Below are 19,201 nucleotides of genomic sequence, written 5' to 3'. Positions count from 1 at the left end.
TACCAAAATGAGCTGGCTGGTAAAACAAAAAAGAAAAAAGAAGAATACCTTACTATATGATATTATAATAATAATGGCTCAGATCCATACTTTAATAACAGTTCAAAGATTATGAAAATAACTCAGAAAGGGTCCCCATAACATTAGAAAATCATGTTTAGAATCAGAAATCGAACAACGAATCTTCTCCAGATCAAGGCACAACATAACATCAGACAGCATCGAGCATGAGTGGGCCGGGGGCGGGGGGCTCCTTCCACCTGAGCAAGATCACCCTCCTGGCCATAAGAGACATAAAGGCCAATACCCGCAAATTGGATATTTTGTTGCACTATCCTCAACAATACCAAACATGGCAGTCTAAAGGATTGGGCTTAAAGCTGACAATGAAAGGTATAGAAAAAGTTTGAAATACATCTTTCCAAAATTTTTCAAGGCTCAGACATGTCCAAAACATATGAATTAGTGTGGCCACTCCATTAATATATCTATCACAGTAAGGGGAAATATCTGTGTAGAAACGGGAGAGCTTGTCTTTAGACATATGAACTCTAAGTACCATTTTGAATTGTAATAAATAATGACGAGCACATAATGATGAAGAATTAACCAATTTTAAAATAATCCTCCAGCTCTCTTCAGATATACACCTATCTTCACGCAGTCTGCAAATTTGGCCACAGGGTCATCAATTCCACCATCCAAATCAACGTGGAAAGCAGTGGGCCCAACACCGACCCCTGCAGAACACCAGTATTCACCAGTAGCCAACCAGAAAAGGCTCCTTTTATTCCCACTCTTTGCCTCCTGCCAATCAGCCAATACTCTATCAATAACCAAGAGAAAATCTGCAGATGCTGGAAATCTAAGCAACACACACAAAATGCTGGAGGAATTCAGCAGGCCAGGCAGCATCTATGGAAAAAAAAAAGCATAGTTGACATTTTGGGCCAAAACCCTTCAACAGGACTGGAGAAAAAAGATGAAAGGTGGGGGGAGGGGAGACAGAAACACCAGGCAATAGGTGAGACCTGGCGGGGGAGGGATGCAGCAAAGAGCTATGAAGTTGATTGGTGAAAGAGCCAGAAGGCCATGGAATGGGAGGGGGTGGAGGAACACCAGAGGGAGGTGATGGGCGGGCAAGGAGATAACATGAGAGAGGGAAAAGGTGAAGGGGGGGGGTGGCATTACCAGAATTTTGAGAAATTGATGTTTTCATGCCATCAGGTTGGAGGCTACCAAACAGAATATAAGTTGTTGTTCCTCCAACCTGATGGAACATATCGGAATGGGAATGGGAAGTGGAATTAAAATGGGTGGCCACTAGAAGATCCCAATTGTTCTGGCAGACAGAGCGTAGATGCTCGGCGAAGCGGTCTCCCAATCTACATCAGGTCTCACCGGTATAAAGCAGGCCACACTGGGAGCACCGAACACAGTATATAACCCCAACAGACTCACAGGTGAAGTGTCGTCTCACCTGGAAGGACTGTTTGGGGATTCATGCTAGAATCTTCCCTGTAATACCCTGGGCTCTTACCTTGTTAAGCAGCCTCATGACTGGAACCTTGTCAAAGGTCTTCTGAAAATCCAAGTAAAGTAGAGTAGTCTTTTCACCTACTCTAAGATCAATCGAACCATTCCCTCCCATATCCTTCCCTATTTTTCTATCATCCCACGTGCCTATCAACATACAACAGAGATTCTGTTAAGTGCTACAGGGAGAGAATTCAGGGGGACAAGGGCCAAATTTTGTCAACTGGGAATAGTTTGGAGACAACATGGTTGGCAGAGACTAGATGGGCTAAAGGGCCTGTTTCTGCGCTGTGTGACATAATGGCTATGATTCCGGAAACAAAGGGGTTAGCACATGAGGAGTGTTTGAAGGCTCTGGGCCTGTACTGGCTAGAGTTTAGAAGAATGAGGAGGGTTCTCATTGAAACCTATCAAATATTGAAAGGCCTAGATAGAGTGGGCATAGAGAGGATTTTCCTATAGTGGAGGAGTCTAGGAGCAGACAGCACAGCCTCATTTAGAACAGGGTTGAGGATGAATTTCTTCAGCCAAGGGGTGGTGAATCTGTAGAATTTGTATTTAAAGCAGAAGTTGATAGGTTCGGGATTAGTCAGGGCATCAAAGGTTATGGGGAGAAGGCAGGAGAATGGGGTTGAGAGGAATAATAAATCAGCCATGAATGAATAGCGAAACAGACTCAATGGACTGAATGGCCTAATTCTGCTCTCATGTTTTACAGCCTTATGAATGCATCCACTCAGAAAATCAAATGACCTTCTTCCGTGCCAACATATTTCACATATTTGTCTCAGAACCTTTTCTCCGCTGCTCTGTCTGATGGTCATCCTGTTGACTCCTTGCTGTTTTCCGATGGGATTGCTCTGTACTGTTACCAGGTGACGATTCCTGCTCCCAGGTGCTGTACACATCCAGACTCTTTGTCCTGTCCATCTCCCAGGAATAATCTTTACCTTTAAATTCCCTAAAATCCCCGTTTTCTGAGCTTGTACTTGCAGGTCTCTGAAGCGGAGGTGGGCCGATGCGAGTTACTTCCGGTGTCCTTGGAGACTGCAGTGTCTCCACTTTCTGAACAGCTCCTGTTGCGTTTTCTTCTCGGTTTGAACTCCGAGGCATCCGCTCTGTCTGACAGGCATGGATCCTGTCCTGTTCCTTGGCAACGTACAGTTGGCAGAAGCAATCAGAAGACTTACAGTCTCCTGTGCAGTCACTGCCTTCCGGGGGCAGACTTGGATGTAAGAGATGGGACTCTGAGACTTCCACAGGATTTTGCCGAGTTCCTGGTGTCACTGGGCTATTTGTCTGTCTCTTGGCAACCAATCTTGTAATGGGCAGAAGGTAGAGTTCTGGTTGGGGAGCCTGTAAGTTTAAAGTAGAACCGGTTATAAACAGAGGAATGGCAGAAGATTTTAACAGCTCAGTAAATTCTGAGTGTGAAAAATCTGTATCTGTACCTACATGTGGAGGGGCGAAAGATTTCACTTTGAGTTCCAGTTCTTGCTTTGTTCTGACCTAAAAGAGAATCACCATGAAAAATGGGTCAGTTTCCCACTAGAAGTAAACGGTCTATGATATCTTTTATGAACCCACCAATTCCCAAGGCTTTTATGATCCCACCAATTCCCACCTTGTCTCCTGTAAAAATGCCATTCCCTTTTCTCAGATCCTTCTTCTCTGCTGCATCTGTTCCCAGGATGAGGCATTCCTTTCCAGGACATCAAAGACATCCTCCTCTTCAAAAAACAGGGCTTCCCTTCCTTCACCATTAATAGTGCCAACACCCACATCTCCATTTCCTGGTCATCCGCGCTCACACCATCTTCCCACTGCCTTGACAGTGACAGAGTTCCTCTTGTCCTCACTTACAACCCCATGAACCTCTGCATCCAACACAGCATTCTCTGCAACTTTTGCCATCTTCAATGGGTCCCTGCAACAAATACACCTATACCTCCTCTCCACTCTCCGCTTTCTGCAGGGAAGTCTACCTCCATGGTTCCCCTGCCCATTCTTCCCCTTCCTAATTATCTCCCACCTGGCAGTTAACCCTGGAAACAGCAAAACTGCTACAGGTGCCCATTCACCTCCTCCCTTGCCTCCATTCAGGGCCCAAACAGTCCTGCTAGGTGAGGCAACACTTCACCTGCATATCTATTGGAAACGTCTACTGTATCTGGAACTCTCGAGCTAGCTTCCTCTACATTTGTGAGACCCAATGTAAATTGCAAGACCACTTTGTCAAGCACCTCAATGTTCTGCACTTAGTATTTCAGTAGTATTTGAGAAATATTGTAAATATATTGTTTGATTAAGCATTCTTTTCATTTAAATAATTCATTACATCATATGTAAATATAAGTGAATTGCATATGTCATGCTGCTACCACGTTATACATATGCATCTCATTTAAAGTATAAGCAAAATTAAGACCTATTTTCCTGAGCTCCCATCTTTTTCTTGCAATTAGTTTTATGTTTTCGAGTTACAAAACAAAACAGTGGCAATGAGGAAGCCTTAAATGAACCCAAGAGGAGCAAGAGAGGCAGCGAGAAGTTCAATCATCAAGTTATATTTTCTGCGAAGCAGCACATTTTCTTCTGAACGTGAGAAGGGAAGGGAGAGGGATATAGAGACAGAAAGCTAGGACCAGGAGAGACACAAAGATCAAAGTAGATCCCAAGAGAAAAGCTGAGAAAAGGAGAAGAAAGGTGTCCAGATCTGTATATGTGCTGAATAGCAATTTCATCATCAACCTCGTATGATGCACAACCTTGCATTCAGCACTGCTGACACTGGAACGTTGAGAAGGCATTTTATACAAATTGTGGCTGACCTCTAATTTCATCATTGCAGAATTTGTTAGTTTTCTTCAAAGTAAGTGGCCCATTATCAGGAAAGGCAAAAAATGGAATTCACAGGTTCATAAACAGTGAGTGATAATAATAATTTTAAAAAGAGGGAAATCGCTGGCTGCATCATAAAGATTGATGTGTTGGATTACACAACAGATAACTGGATATTGTATATGGAATAAATTGAATAGTATTTTAAAGGAAATGAAATAGCTAATGAGAAACAAGTAGAAGCTTTGCTGAGTCCATTGGGTTTAAAGGCATACCGTTTGCTTAGAAGTTTGACGGCTTCAACCAAACCAGCCGAAATAAGCTCTGCCGATAAGATGGTGGCGTGTTCAAATACAGTAGCCCCTCTGGGGCCAACCAAAGGTGCACTTTTCTTTACAAAATGTGATTTTTATGTTTGTAAGACTATACTGTGTTGCCAGATCAACTGATACAGCAGGTCTACCATCTCAGTGATCTGTTCGTTGTTTGTGGCGCCAACAAGAGAAGGAGAAGCCAGCGGGAGAAGCCATCAATTTGTATGTCACTCAGGGACTTGGACTACACATGTGTTTTTCCTGCATAATGGTGTGTGTGTGTGTGTGTGTGTGTGTGTGTGTGTGTGTGTGTGTGTGTGTGTGTCTCTATCTCTATCTCTCTCTCTCACTATTTTGAATGTTTGTTATACACCTGACCCACAGAGGAACACTGTCTCGTTCAACTGCATCCATGTCTGGCCTGAATGATAATTAAACTTGATTTGATACACATCCTGACACTGTATTCCATCTGCCACTTCTTTGCCCATTCTCCTAACATGCCTAAATACTCCTGTAGCCTCAAAACTACCTGCCACTCCACCTAACTTCATATCGTCTGCAAACTTCGCAACAAAGCCATCAATTCCATCATCCAAATCACTGACATATGAAGTGAAAAGAATCAGCCCCAACACAGACCCCTGTGGAACATCTCTTGTCACTGGCAGACAACCAGAAAAGGCCCCTTTGTTCTCACTCTTCGCCTAGGTGATTTCTAAAGTAAGTACATGTCTGGCACCGCTTTGTGGGCCCAAGGGCCTGTATTGTGCTGTAGGTGTTCTATGTTTCTATGTTCAACTCCAACATCTTACCAACCACCAAGGTCAGACTAACGGGCCTATAGTTTCCTTTCTTCTGCCTCTCTCTGTTCTTGAAGAGTGGAGTGACATTTGCAATTTCCCATTTTTCCAGAACTATTCTAGTATCAAGTGCTTTTTGAAAGATCATTACTATTGCATCCACATTCTCTTTCAGAAACCTGGAGTGTACACCATGTGGTCCAGGAGACCAATCTACCTTTAGCCCATATAGTTTCCCCAAGAACCTTATCTCTACTAATGGCAACTTCACACACTTCATGACCCCTGACATCTGGAATTTCCACCATACTGCATGTGTCTTCCACAGTGAAGACTGATGCAAAATCCTTATTCAATTCGTCCCTTTCACTGTTCTTTTCCAATCAATTCTGGCCAACTCTTCTCTCATGCCTCTGTAATTCCTTTTACTCCACTGTAATACTGATACACCTGACTTTAGCTTCTCCTTCTCAAATTTCACAGTGAATTCTATCATATAATGACCACTTTTCCCTGGGTTTTTTTTTACCTTTAACTCTTTCACTCCACAACACCCAATCCAGAATAGCTGATCCTCTGTTGGGCTCAACCACAAGCTGTCCTAAAAAGCCATCTCGTGGGCACGCTAGAAACTCCCCCTCCTGGTATCCAGCACCAACCCGATTTTCCCAATTTACCTGCATATTGAATCCCCAATGACTATCATAATACTGCCCTTTTGGCATGCATTTTCTATCTCCTGTTGTAATTTGTAGACCGCATCCTTATTACTGTTTGGGGGTATGTATACAACTCCCATCCGGGTCTTTTTACCCTTGCAGTTCCTTAGCTCTATCAACAATGATTCAACACCTTCTGACCCCATGTCACCTCTTTCTAATGAATTGATTTCATTTTTTACCAACAGAGAATGCCACCCCCTCTGCCCTACTGCCTGTCTTTTTGATACAATGTGTATCCTTGGACATCTAAGCTCCTAGCTATAATCTTCCTTCAGCCGTGATTCAGTGATGCCTACAACATCATACCTGCCGATCTGCAACTGTGCTGCAAGTTCATCTACCCTATTCCGAATACTGTGCACATTCAGATACCACACCTTCAGTCCTGTATTCACCCTTTTCGATTTTATCCACCTCTTACGTTGCAACTCACCCTGGTGATTGCAATTTTGCCCTATCATCAGCCTCTCCTCGCTACACATTGCCTCTGTTTGTAAACCAGCTACCTCATCTTCGGCACTATCATCCACTTTTCCTACGATACTTCTTGCATTGAAATATATGCAGCTTAGGACACTGGTCACATCACCCTCACCCTTTTTTCCCTAACTTTGAGGTTTTACCAGCATCTGCCTTCACAACCTCTCCACTAACTGTTCTGGCATTCTGGTTCCCAGCCCCCTGCAACTCGAGTCTAGTTTAAACCTCACCGTGCAACATTAACAAACCTTCCCTCCAGTTCAGGTGCAATAGTTTCTTCTGTACAGGTCCTAGCTTCCCTGGAAGAGAGCCCAAAGATACAAAAATCTTATGCCCTCCCTCCTACATCAACTCCTTAGCCACTCCTGTTTGAGTACTGTTGGGGGGGACAGCTTACCCGGGGGAAGCGACAGTGGCCCTGCCTCCGGCACAGAGTCTGGCCCTGTAGCTCAGAAGGGTAGGGCAAGGAAGAGGAGGGCAGTTGTGATAGGGGACTCGATAGTAAGGGGGCCAGATAGGCGATTCTGTGGGCACAGTCCAGAGACTCGGATGGTCGTTTGCCTCCCTGGTGCCAGGGTCCGGGATATTTCTGATCGTGTCCAAGATATCCTGAAGTGGGAAGGTGAAGAGCCAGAGGTCCTGGTACATATAGGTACCAATGACATAGGTAGGAAAAAGGATGAGGTCCTGAAAGAAGAATATAGGGAGCTAGGAAGGGAGTTGAGAAAAAGGACTGCAAAGGTAGTAATCTCGGGATTACTGCCTGTGCCACGCGACAGTGAGAGTAGGAATGCGATGAGGTGGAGGATAAATGCGTGGCTGAGGGATTGGAGCAGGGGGCAGGGATTCAAGTTTTTGGATCATTGGGACCTCTTTTGGCGCAGGTGTGACCTGTACAAAAAGGACGGGTTACACTTAAACCCTAGGGGGACCAATATCCTGGCAGGGAGATTAGCGGGGGCTACTGAGGTGACTTTAAACTAGAATGGTTGGGGGGTGGGAATCAAATTAAAGCGGCTAGGTGTGAGGAGGTTAGTTCACAACAGAGGGATGGGAACCAGTGCAGAGAGACAGAGGGGTGTAAAGTGAGGGTAGAAGCAAAAAGTACAAAGGGGAAAAGTAAAAGTGGCAGGCCGACAAATCCAGGGCAAGCATTAAAAAGGGCTAAGAGAGTTGTAAAAGAGCGCCTGAAGGCTTTATGTGTCAATGCAAGGAGCATTCGTAATAAGGTGGATGAATTGAAAGTGCAGATTGTTATTAATGATTATGATATAGTTGGGATCACAGAGACATGGCTCCAGGGTGACCAGGGATGGGAGCTCAACGTTCAGGGATATTCAATATTCAGGAGGGATAGACATGAAGGAAGGGGAGGTGGGGTGGCGTTGCTGGTTAAAAAAGAGATTAACGCAATAGAAAGGAAGGACATAAGCCGGGAAGATGTGGAATCGATATGGGTAGAGCTGCGTAACACTAAGGGGCAGAAGACGCTGGTGGGAGTTGTGTACAGGCCACCTAACAGTAGTAGTGAGGTCGGAGATGGTATTAAACAGGAAATTAGAAATGTGTGCAATAAAGGAACAGCAGTTATAATGGGTGACTTCAATCTACATGTAGACTGGGTGAACCAAATTGGTAAAGGTGCTGAGGAAGAGGATTTCTTGGAATGTATGCCGGATGGTTTTTTGAACCAACATGTCGAGGAACCGACTAGAGAGCAGGCTATTCTGGACTGGGTTTTGAGCAATGAGGAAGGGTTAATTAGCGATCTTGTCGTGAGAGGCCCCTTGGGTAAGAGTGACCATAATATGGTGGAATTCTTCATTAACATGGAGAGTGACGTAGTTAATTCAGAAACAAAGGTTCTGAACTTAAAGAGGGGTAACTTTGAAGGTATGAGACGTGAATTAGCTAAGATAGACTGGCAAATGACACTTCAAGGATTGACGGTGGATATGCAATGGCAGGCATTTAAAGGTTGCATGGATGAACTACAACAATTGTTCATCCCAGTTTGGCAAAAGAATAAATCAAGGAAGGTAGTGCACCCGTGGCTGACAAGAGAAATTAGGGATAGTATCAATTCCAAAGAAGTAGCATACAAATTAGCCAGAGAAAGTGGCTCACCTGAGGACTGGGAGAAATTCAGAGTTCAGCAGAGGAGGACAAAGGGCTTAATTAGGAAGGGGAAAAAAGATTATGAGAGAAAACTGGCAGAGAACATAAAAACGGACTGTAAAAGCTTTTATAGATATGTAAAAAGGAAAAGACTGATAAAGACAAATGTAGGTCCCCTGCAAACAGAAACAGGTGAATTGATTATGGGGAGCAAGGACATGGCAGACCAATTGAATAATTACTTTGGTTCTGTCTTCACTAAGGAGGACATAAATAATCTTCCAGAAATAGTAAGGGACAGAGGGTCCAGTGAGATGGAGGAACTGAGCGAAATACATGTTAGTAGGGAAGTGGTGTTAGGTAAATTGAAGGGATTGAAGGCAGATAAATCCCCAGGGCCAGATGGTCTGCATCCCAGAGTGCTTAAGGAAGTGGCCCAAGAAATAGTGGACGCATTAGTGATAATTTTTCAAAACTCGTTAGATTCTGGACTAGTTCCTGAGGATTGGAGGGTGGCTAATGTAACCCCACTTTTTAAAAAAGGAGGGAGAGAGAAACCGGGGAATTATAGGCCGGTTAGCCTAACGTCGGTGGTGGGGAAACTGCTGGAGTCAGTTATCAAAGATGTGATAACAGCACATTTGGAAAGCGGTGAAATGATCGGACAAAGTCAGCATGGATTTGTGAAAGGAAAATCATGTCTGACGAATCTCATAGAATTTTTTGAGGATGTAACTAGTAGAGTGGATAGGGGAGAACCAGTGGATGTGGTATATTTGGATTTTCAAAAGGCTTTTGACAAGGTCCCACACAGGAGATTAGTGTGCAAACTTAAAAGCACACGGTATTGGGGGTAAGGTATTGGTGTGGGTGGAGAATTGGTTAGCAGACAGGAAGCAAAGAGTGGGAATAAACGGGACCTTTTCAGAATGGCAGGCGGTGACTAGTGGGGTACCGCAAGGCTCAGTGCTGGGACCCCAGTTGTTTACAATATATATTAATGACTTGGATGAGGGAATTAAATACAGCATCTCCAAGTTTGCGGATGACACAAAGCTGGGTGGCAGTGTTAGCAGTGAGGAGGATGCTAAGAGGATGCAGGGTGACTTGGATAGGTTGGGTGAGTGGGCAAACTCATGGCAGATGCAATTTAATGTGGATAAATGTGAAGTTATCCACTTTGGTGGCAAAAATAGGAAAACAGATTATTATCTGAATGGTGGCCGATTAGGAAAAGGGGAGGTGCAACGAGACCTGGGTGTCATTATACACCAGTCATTGAAAGTGGGCATGCAGGTACAGCAGGCGGTGAAAAAGGCGAACGGTATGCTGGCATTTATAGCGAGAGGATTCGAGTACAGGAGCAGGGAGGTACTACTGCAGTTGTACAAGACCTTGGTGAGACCACACCTGGAGTATTGTGTGCAGTTTTGGTCCCCTAATCTGAGGAAAGACATCTTTGCCATAGAGGGAGTACAAAGAAGGTTCACCAGATTGATTCCTGGGATGGCAGGTCTTTCATATGAAGAAAGACTGGATGAACTGGGCTTGTACTCGTTGGAATTTAGAAGATTAAGGGGGGATCTGATTGAAACATATAAGATCCTAAAGGGATTGGACAGGCTAGATGCGGGAAGATTGTTCCCGATGTTGGGGAGGTCCAGAACGAGGGGTCACAGTTGGAGGATAGAGGGGAAGCCTTTTAGGACCGAGATTAGGAAAAACTTCTTCACACAGAGAGTGGTGAATCTGTGGAATTCTCTGCCACAGCAAACTGTTGAGGCCAGTTCATTGGCTATGTTTAAGAGGGAGTTAGATATGGCCCTTGTGGCTACAGGGGTCAGGGGGTATGGAGGGAAGGCTGGGGCGGGGTTCTGAGTTGGATGATCAGCCATGATCATAATAAATGGCAGTGCAGGCTCGAAGGGCCGAATGGCCTACTCCTGCACCTATTTTCTATGTTTCTATGTTTCTATAGTAAACTGTATAATCTTCCTAGTTCTGGCCTAAGTAGCATGTGGCACTGGTAGCAATTGTGAGATCACAAAGCTGGACGTCCTGCTCTTTAACTTAGTACCTAACTTCCTGAACTCCCCATGCAGAATCTCGTCACTCGCCCTACCCATGTCATTGGTACTGACATGGACCACAACTTCTGGCTGTTCACCCTCCCACTTACGAATGCTGAAAACTTGATCCAAGATATCCCGGAAGCTGGCATTTAGGAGGCAACATACCATCCGGGAATCTCGCTCTCGCCCACAGAACCTCCTGTCCGTCCCCAAACTAATGAATACCCTATTACCACAGCGTGCCTATTCTCTCCCCTTCCCTTCTACATCACAGAGCCAGACTCGATGCTTACACTGGAGAGAAAGAACTCCTATGGAATGACATTTGTAACAGTGAAGTACAACAATCAACAAGCCTCATTTCAGCTTGTAGGTGTTAAAAACAGAAGGACCAGCAATGTGGGGATTGAGTGGCTGAGACAACTACCACTCAACTGGCGATCATCCCATACTTGTATAACACATCCTCTACACACAGTCAACTGAAAGCAAATTAAGAAGAGTTCTGGATGATGCCATGATTGTCTCCATTCAGTAACATCATGAACCATTGCCTACAGAGGACAAACAGGTGTTGGTGGCAACCTGTTGGTGCCCTTGCTTGGAAAGCATATTGAACCAAAGAAGGGCCATGCTGCTCAAAGGAATCATGAAAGCGATGAAAGCTCTGGTCCAACTACAACAGTTTTTGTCGGCAACGTATCTGAGAAAGCTTCTGAGGTGTTAATCAGGTGGTTACTTGCAAAATGTGGCTTGGTTTTAAGCTGGAAGAGAGGTCAAGGAGCTTCAGGAAAGTTGCAAGCATTTGGCTTTTGTGAGTATAAAGAACCAGAACCCACTCTGTGCGCAGTAAGATTATTGCATGAACTTCAAGCGGAAGACAAAAAGCTGCTTGTAAAAGTAGATGCAAAGACCAAAGCACAGCTGGATGAATGGAAGGCCAAAGAGAAAGAAGACAATGGAGATATGAAAACAGGACTGGTCAGATGATGTGGAAACTAAGAGGAGATAACAGATCATAAGGGGAGCAGTAGAAGGATTAAGAGAATACTCCAGTGAACTAAATGCACCCTCACAAGACCAAGATGCACAAACTAGAAAGAAGAAAAAGGAAAAGAAAGACGAGGATGGCAGTAGTGCTATGGAAATGGAAGAGAAAAAGGAGACCTAATCACTTGAGAAATTAGGAAATTCAGAGAAACCGACAAGAAAGTAGAAAGGGAAAAAGAAGGATAAGAACTTGAAAGGAGGGAAGAGGTACAAAGAAAGAACATAATTGAGAAAAGGAAAAGGTTTGAAAGAGAGAAGGAACGTGAGAAAGAAAAGGGGATAAAGAGAAAGAAAGAAGCAGGACTGGGAGAGGAGCAAAGATAGAAGTAGATCCAGGCAGAAGAGCCAAGAAAAGGAAAAGAAAGATGTCCAGAGTTATCAGAGTCAACTCCTACAACCGCCACGGGGGAGGCCCCCGAACCTGAGATTGTTTTCACAGCCACAAGTCTCAGCTGCCAGGCAGAGTGACTTCCCTTGCCAGGAAAGACATTATCCTACAAGAGTAACAAATCCTCCACAGTGATTAAATCTTTAGGTCTGAATGGGACAATTTAAAATTTACTCCGCTGTGGATGTCTGTGTAGTAACTGTATTATACAGTATCCTGTCTATATAGTTGAGATGCATTCTCTATTGAGTTGGAGTTTATGGCTAAGCAGGGAGGAGTGTAGTCTACTTAATATTTGAGTAATATGTAAATATATGATTTAACATTCTTGTTTGTTTCAATAATTCATTATGGGTTATATGTAACATACGTCAATGACATACGTCTGCACGCCAGCTAGCATCACTTTATGGACATACAATCAATCTATATATATAAGCTATCTTGCATATTTATATTTATTGAGTTTCTTTTTTATTATTTTGGTTTTTTATTTTATTGTGGGTTTTTTTTGTGTTGCTTTGGATCTGGAGTAACAATTATTTTGTTCTCCTTTACACATGTGTACTGGATATTACAAAAAACGATCTTGACTCCTGAATTCTCCAGCAGCTCAGAGGGTACATGAAAACATCACAACACAGGGAGCCTTACTCAACGACTCAGGAACAGCTTTTCCCCCTTCATCATCTGTTGAAATCAAACCCACATCTACCACTTCTACTGGCAGCTCATTCCACACTCTCAGCACCCTCTGAGTGAAAAAGATAGCCCCTAGGATTGCCTCAAACATTTTACCTTTCACCTTTAAGCTTTACCCTTACCAATTTATTTGGTCTAGCACAACATTGTGGGCTGAAGGACCTGTTTCTGTGCTCCACAATTCTATCTCTATGTTCTATTTCTAGTCCTACCAACCTCAGTGGAAAAAGCCTGTTTACATTTACTCTACCTATATCCCTCATAATTTTGATAACTCTGTCAAATCTCCCATCATTCTCCTATGCATTAGGAGATTTTGGCAATCTTCATTCCATTATTATCTTAAAGCAGGGGCTCCCAAATTTATTTATGCCATGGACCCCTATCAGTAACCAGGGGGTTCATGGACACCAGGTTGGGAACCCCTGGATATTACATTCTTGTACATTCAAAGAGCTTTTGTTGACAAAACTTTCTTATTTCCAAATTTGCTTTGCTTGAAGGCCTGGTACTTATTTATTTAGCGATACAGTGTGAAGGAGGCCCTTCCTGCCCTTCGAGCTGCACCACCCAGCAACCCTAACCCAATCCCTGGAAAATTTACTTTGGACTGTGGGAGGAAACCGGAGTATCCTGAGGAAACTTCTGCATTCCGTATAGAGGACGAAAGAATTGAACTCCAAACTCTGATGTCCTGAGCTGTAATAACATCGTGGTCACGGCTACACTACCACAGCACTCTCCTAGGGTTATTAGTTGTAAAAATATAATCATTGCACATTGTGCACATCACCATTAGCACAGCAAATGACTCACCATGGCCAAACTTCTCCCTACGCATTTCAGAAAGGCAAATTTGTCACTGATGGTTTCAGTTCCAAGGAGACTTCCAAGCTGTGGTCTCAGTGCTTTCAAACTCAGCTCAGGCAACACCCTGTCAAATGAAACATAACAAGTGTGTTGCCATTATCACTTCTAAACCATCATCTCACCCTGATGTAAGGTGGTGGCTACAGCCCAGTCCATCACACGAAAAGCCCTCCCCAAAACTGAGCATATTTATAAGGAGTGCAGTTGCAGGAAAGGAATATCCATCATCAGGGACTCCACCAACCAGGCCATGCTCTCTTCTCAATGCTGTCATCAGGAAGAAGGAACAGGGGCCTTAGATCCCAGACCACCAGGTTCAGGAACAGTAATAACCCCTCAAACATCAGGCTCCTGAACCAACTTCACTCACCTCAGCTCTGAACTGATCACTGAGCACAAGCTATGGGCCCACTTTCAAGGACTCTACAGCTCATGTTCTCAGTATTATTTATTTACTTACTGGTTTATTATTATTTTTCATTTCTTTTTGTATTTGCACAGTTTGTCTTCTTTTGCACGTTTGTGAGTCAGTCTTTGTAGTTTTTCAATGATTCTATTGTAGTTCTTTGTTAGAGTCATAGTCATAGAGTCATAGAGAAAGTACAGCACGGAAACAGGCCCTTCTGCCCATCTAATCCATGCTGAAACAATTTAAACTGCCTACTCCCACTGACATGCACCTGGACCACACAGCCCTCCATGTACCTATCCAAATTTCTCTTAAACGTTGAAATCGAGCTCGCATGCACCACTTGTGCTGGCAGCTCGTTCCACACTCTCACTCACCACCCTCTGAGTGAAGAACTTTCCCCTCACGTTCTCCCTAAATTTACACCTTTCACTGTTAACCCATGCCCTCTGAACTCCCCGCCACCACCCAGGTCTCATCACCTATGAAGCGCCAGAAGCGTTATACTGTTCACTCTTTAACTTGCATCATAAATGCACCTTATGCTAAATGTCAATTTTCTGGAATATTTTCTATTAATTATTCACTTATTTTAGTAATATTACTTTATGTGGCATGTGTGTGAGATGCATGTACTGTGTTTTGCACCTTGGTCCAGAGGAACATTGTTTCTGCTGGCGGTATAAATGTGCACGGTTGAATGACGATTATCTTGAATTTGAACTTAGTAACTGTTGCTGAACCTGGTGGTGTAGGACCCAAGGCTCCTGTACCTCCTTCCCAATGGTCGTAGCAAGGCCTGGATCATGGAGGTCCTCGATAATGGATAGTGCTTTCCAGCAATAGCGCTCCATGTAGAATCAAGTTCATTATCGCTGTATTCTACATCATGAAATATGTTGTTTATGTAGCAGCAGTATGGTGCAGACAGAGAAAATTATAATAAATTACTAAGTAAATAAAAAGTACCACAAAAAAGCAAATACTGAGGTAGTGTTCAAGGACCATTCAGAAATCTGATGGTAGAGGGGGAAAAGCTGTTTCTAAAACAGTGAGTGTGGGGCATCAGGCTCCTGCCCCTCCTCCCTGATGAAAGTAACAGGAAGAGAGCATGTCTTGGATAGTGAGGGTCCTTAATGATGGATTCTGCCTCCTTGAAGTGCTGCCTTTTGAAGGTATTCTCAATGGTGGGGTGGGTTCAAAGACTCAGAGTACATTTATTATCAAAGCTTGTTTGTGGTATACAATTTGGGGCTCCACAGGGGACGGTCTTGTCTCCCTTTCTCTTCACCATTTACACCTCGGAATTCAACTACTGCACAGAGTCTTGCCATCTTCAGAAGTTTTCTGATGGCTCTGCCATAGTTGGATGTATCAGCAAGGGAGATGAGGCTGAGTACAGGGCTATGGTAGGAAACTTTGTCGCATGGTGTGAGCAGAATTATCTGCAGCTTAATGTGAAAAAGACTAAGGAGCTGGTGGTAGACCTGAGGAGAGCTAAGGTACCAGTGTCCCCTGTTTCTATCCAGGGGATCAGTGTGGACATGGTGGAGGATTACAAATACCTGGGGATAAGAATTGACAATAAACTGGACTGGTCAAAGAACACTGAGGCTGTCTACAAGAAGGGTCAGAGCCGTCTCTATTTCCTGAGGAGACTGAGGTCCTTTAACACCTACCGGACGATGCTGAGGATGTTCTATGAGTCTGTGGTGGCCAGTGCGATCATGTTTGCTGTTGTGTGCTAGGGCAGCAGGCTGAGGGTAGCAGACACCAACAGAATCAACAAACTCATTCGTAAGGCCAGTGATGTTGTGGAGATGGAACTGGACTCTCTCACGGTGGTGTCTGAAAAGAGGATGCTGTCCAAGTTGCATGCCATCTTGGTCAATGTCTCCCATCCACTACATAATGGACTGATTGGGCACAGGAGTACATTCAGCCAGAGACTCATTCCACCGAGATGCAGCACAGAGCGTCATAGGAAGTCATTCCTGCCTGTGGCCATCAAACTTTACAACTCCTCCTTTGGAGGATCAGACACCCTGAGCTAATAGGCTGGTCCTGGACTTATTTCCTGGCATAATTTACATATTACTATTTAACTATTTATGGTTTTATTACTATTTATTATTTATGGTGCAACTGTAATGAAAACCAATTTCCCCCGGGATCAATAAAGTATGAGTATAACTATGACTATGACTAATGCTGAGATTCTTCTTCCTGCAGCAACCAAAAAACAAAGAAATACCATGGAAAAATGTCAAAGAAAACGGCACACACCGAATGCACAAAAGAAAACAAATCGCACAAACAGCAAAAATTAGTGAAAAACACAATATAAAACAAAAAATCCATTGAAACAGTCTCAGAATGTTAACAGAGTTCAGTTCAGTTCAATTTAGCACTGTGTCATTCGCTAACTACAGGCCAAAGAGCCAGTCTGCCCCGATGAAAATCACACAAAATAGCAACAAAAAAACAACCAGAATCCAGATGCACATCAGAACATGAACACCATGACCCAGCAACTGCGACAATTAAACTTCCTTCCAGGAGCAGCGAATGAGAGCGAGAGACCAATCAGATGCAGGCGCCTTCCTCCGACAGCAGCAAGCGATAGGGAGAGAGACACTGGTCTCCGTAACACAGACAGATGGCCTGAGCTTCCACTCACCCTCCTCACTGATTTCAACCTTGCTTGGCAAGAAATGGAACCGATCGTGCACTGTATCTCCAGGCTTCTTGGCCTCCAGGCTGTACATTTCGCTTGAAGCCTCCCCGAACCCCCTCAGAGACAGTGAAGTGCCAGATCACTCAATTGCCCCCCAAAAAAAAAATCATCAAAATGTAAACCAGAAGTTCTAACAGTAGTAAAATCATATTTGAAATAAGAAGTAAAAGTAGTTTCATCAACTGTCTGAAGGACATTGCCTCTGGTTGCATTGCTTGCTGGTGCCATCTTCTGCTGGTGGCCATGATGGAGATGGCCAAGTCGACAAGCCTCTGCAGCCTTTTCCAATCCTGTGCATCAGGGCCTCCAGACCAGACGGTGAGCAACCAGTCGGAATGGGCTGTAGAAATTTGCAAGAGTCTTCAGTGACATACAAAATCTCTTCAAACTCCATTCGCATACCTTCTTCACAATTGCATGACAGACTTCTGATAAAAATGGCACCTGCGTCCAACTCTCCTTTGGTCGACATCTTCTGGATAAAAAAAAATAAAACCATTTATTTCATTTCTGTTACTTCTTTTAAGTTTGCTTTTCATCTTGAATGTGTTTCTGGAACTGCTAGAGCCTGTAATTTCCGGTTTGGAGATCGATTGAGCTATCCAGCGCTTTGCTGTCTCTGAAAAGATACCAGGAAGAAGCGACCCCAAACCTCGAGGCAAAGAAACTGCGAGACGGGGCTGGTGGGATCACTCTGCACTCAAAGCAGAAGCATGTCAGGCCTATCACTGTGCCCGAAGTCTCTCTCTTTCGGTAATATTGGTGAACGTTACCGAGGCTTCTGTGTATGGATTCTGGACGACAACTTTTTTTTCCAGTCTTATGGTTTTTATATTCTGTGTTTTTGTCATTCTTTCTCATTGTTTTTTTGTGGGGGGAGGGGATTTGGGTGCTGACATTTTGTTGCATTTTGTGCGGTGGTGGGGTGGGTGTTGATGATCGTCTCAGTGGGTTTGCTATTTGTCTCTGGGCTGATTCCCATGGTTTTCCTTTGTTCCATGGCTATCCTGAGAAGGAGAATCTCAGAGTTGTATACTGCATACATACTTTCATAATAAATGAACCTTTTGAACCTTTGAACAGACCCTCTGAAATGTTGACACCCAGCAAATTGGCTCATTTGCTCAAATCAAAGAAATTCTGACTGCAGGTATAGAATTATATTTGAGTGCTTTAGGGTCCCACAGTTCCGTGCCAGCTCTGGAGCGTTCTGACTGGTTGGGTCATCTCCTGGTTTGGAAATGATAACGTACAGGATCATAAGAGAGGCTGCAGAGTGTTGTAGACTGAGCTAGCACCAATATCAGGCACATTAGAATCAGAATCAGTCACTATCACTGACATGACATGCAATATGGTTCTGCATCAACGGTACATAGTAATTAAAAACTGAACTACAATACAATATTTATATTAAATAGTGCAAAAAGTGGGAGGTAAGATATAGGTACATCTCTACCAAAGGAGGGGCAAGGCAATTCTTCCCTCTGCGAGTCTGCAGGTCACCCTTGCGCAAGGTGTAGCACCTGTTTAGCCCTCCTACCCCCCACTCCCTATCAGGGTCACGTAAAGGCACGGGAGCAGGTGGTGGATGGTCGTATGAACAGCTGGTGGCTATTGTCACAAGTCCTGGTTATGTGACCACTGACGCCAGGCAGACAATCTCTGTAGAGTATTGATAATGGCTGGGGTCACCCGTCTTGTAAAGACACTGCCCGGAAGAAGGCAATGGCAAACCACTTCTGTAGAAAAATTTGCCAAGAACAATCATGGTCACCATGATCGCCCAAGTCATATGACACGGCACATCATGGTGGTGATGATGATAGTGCAAAAATAGAGCAAAGTATATATTGAGGTAGTGCTTATGGATTCACTGTCCATTCAGAAACCTGAAATGTTGGATGTATGTCTTCAGGCTCCAGTACCTCCTCCCAATGGTAGCAATGAGAAGAGGGCATGTCCTGGGTGATGGTGGTCTTCAATGATGGATGCTGCCTTTCGAAGTTGCCCTTGATGCTGGTGAAGCTAGTGCCCGTGATGGAGCTGGTGCCCGTGATGGAGCTGGTGCCCATGATGGAGCTGGTGCCCATGATGGAGCTGGTGCCCGTGATGGAGCTGGTGCCCGTGATGGAGCTGGTGCCCGTGATGGAGCTGGT

General features: G+C 44.1%; 1 protein-coding gene across 5 annotated transcripts in view; it reads right to left on the bottom strand.

Annotated features, from left to right (window-relative positions):
- The window catches only part of spata1 (spermatogenesis associated 1), a 105,845-nt gene that overhangs the window by 37,930 nt on the left and 48,714 nt on the right, over positions 1-19,201 (bottom strand). For 4 of the 5 annotated variants that reach the window (XM_063064784.1, XM_063064787.1, XM_063064785.1 and 1 more), the window contains 3 exons: positions 13,843-13,960; positions 2,992-3,045; positions 2,331-2,892 (listed from right to left, as the gene is read on the bottom strand). In XM_063064784.1, the coding sequence (XP_062920854.1) occupies positions 2,331-2,892; positions 2,992-3,045; positions 13,843-13,960 (734 nt within the window). Of the gene's footprint in view, positions 1-2,330; positions 2,893-2,991; positions 3,046-13,842; positions 13,961-17,444; positions 17,518-19,201 lie in introns of all 5 variants that reach the window. The other variant, XM_063064788.1, reaches the window with a different exon arrangement.

Source organism: Mobula hypostoma, chromosome 12, assembly GCF_963921235.1.
Source record: "Mobula hypostoma chromosome 12, sMobHyp1.1, whole genome shotgun sequence".
NCBI lineage: Eukaryota > Metazoa > Chordata > Chondrichthyes > Myliobatiformes > Myliobatidae > Mobula > Mobula hypostoma.
Note: the sequence above shows the minus strand (reverse complement) of the source record. Positions and strands in the feature narration are given on the sequence as shown.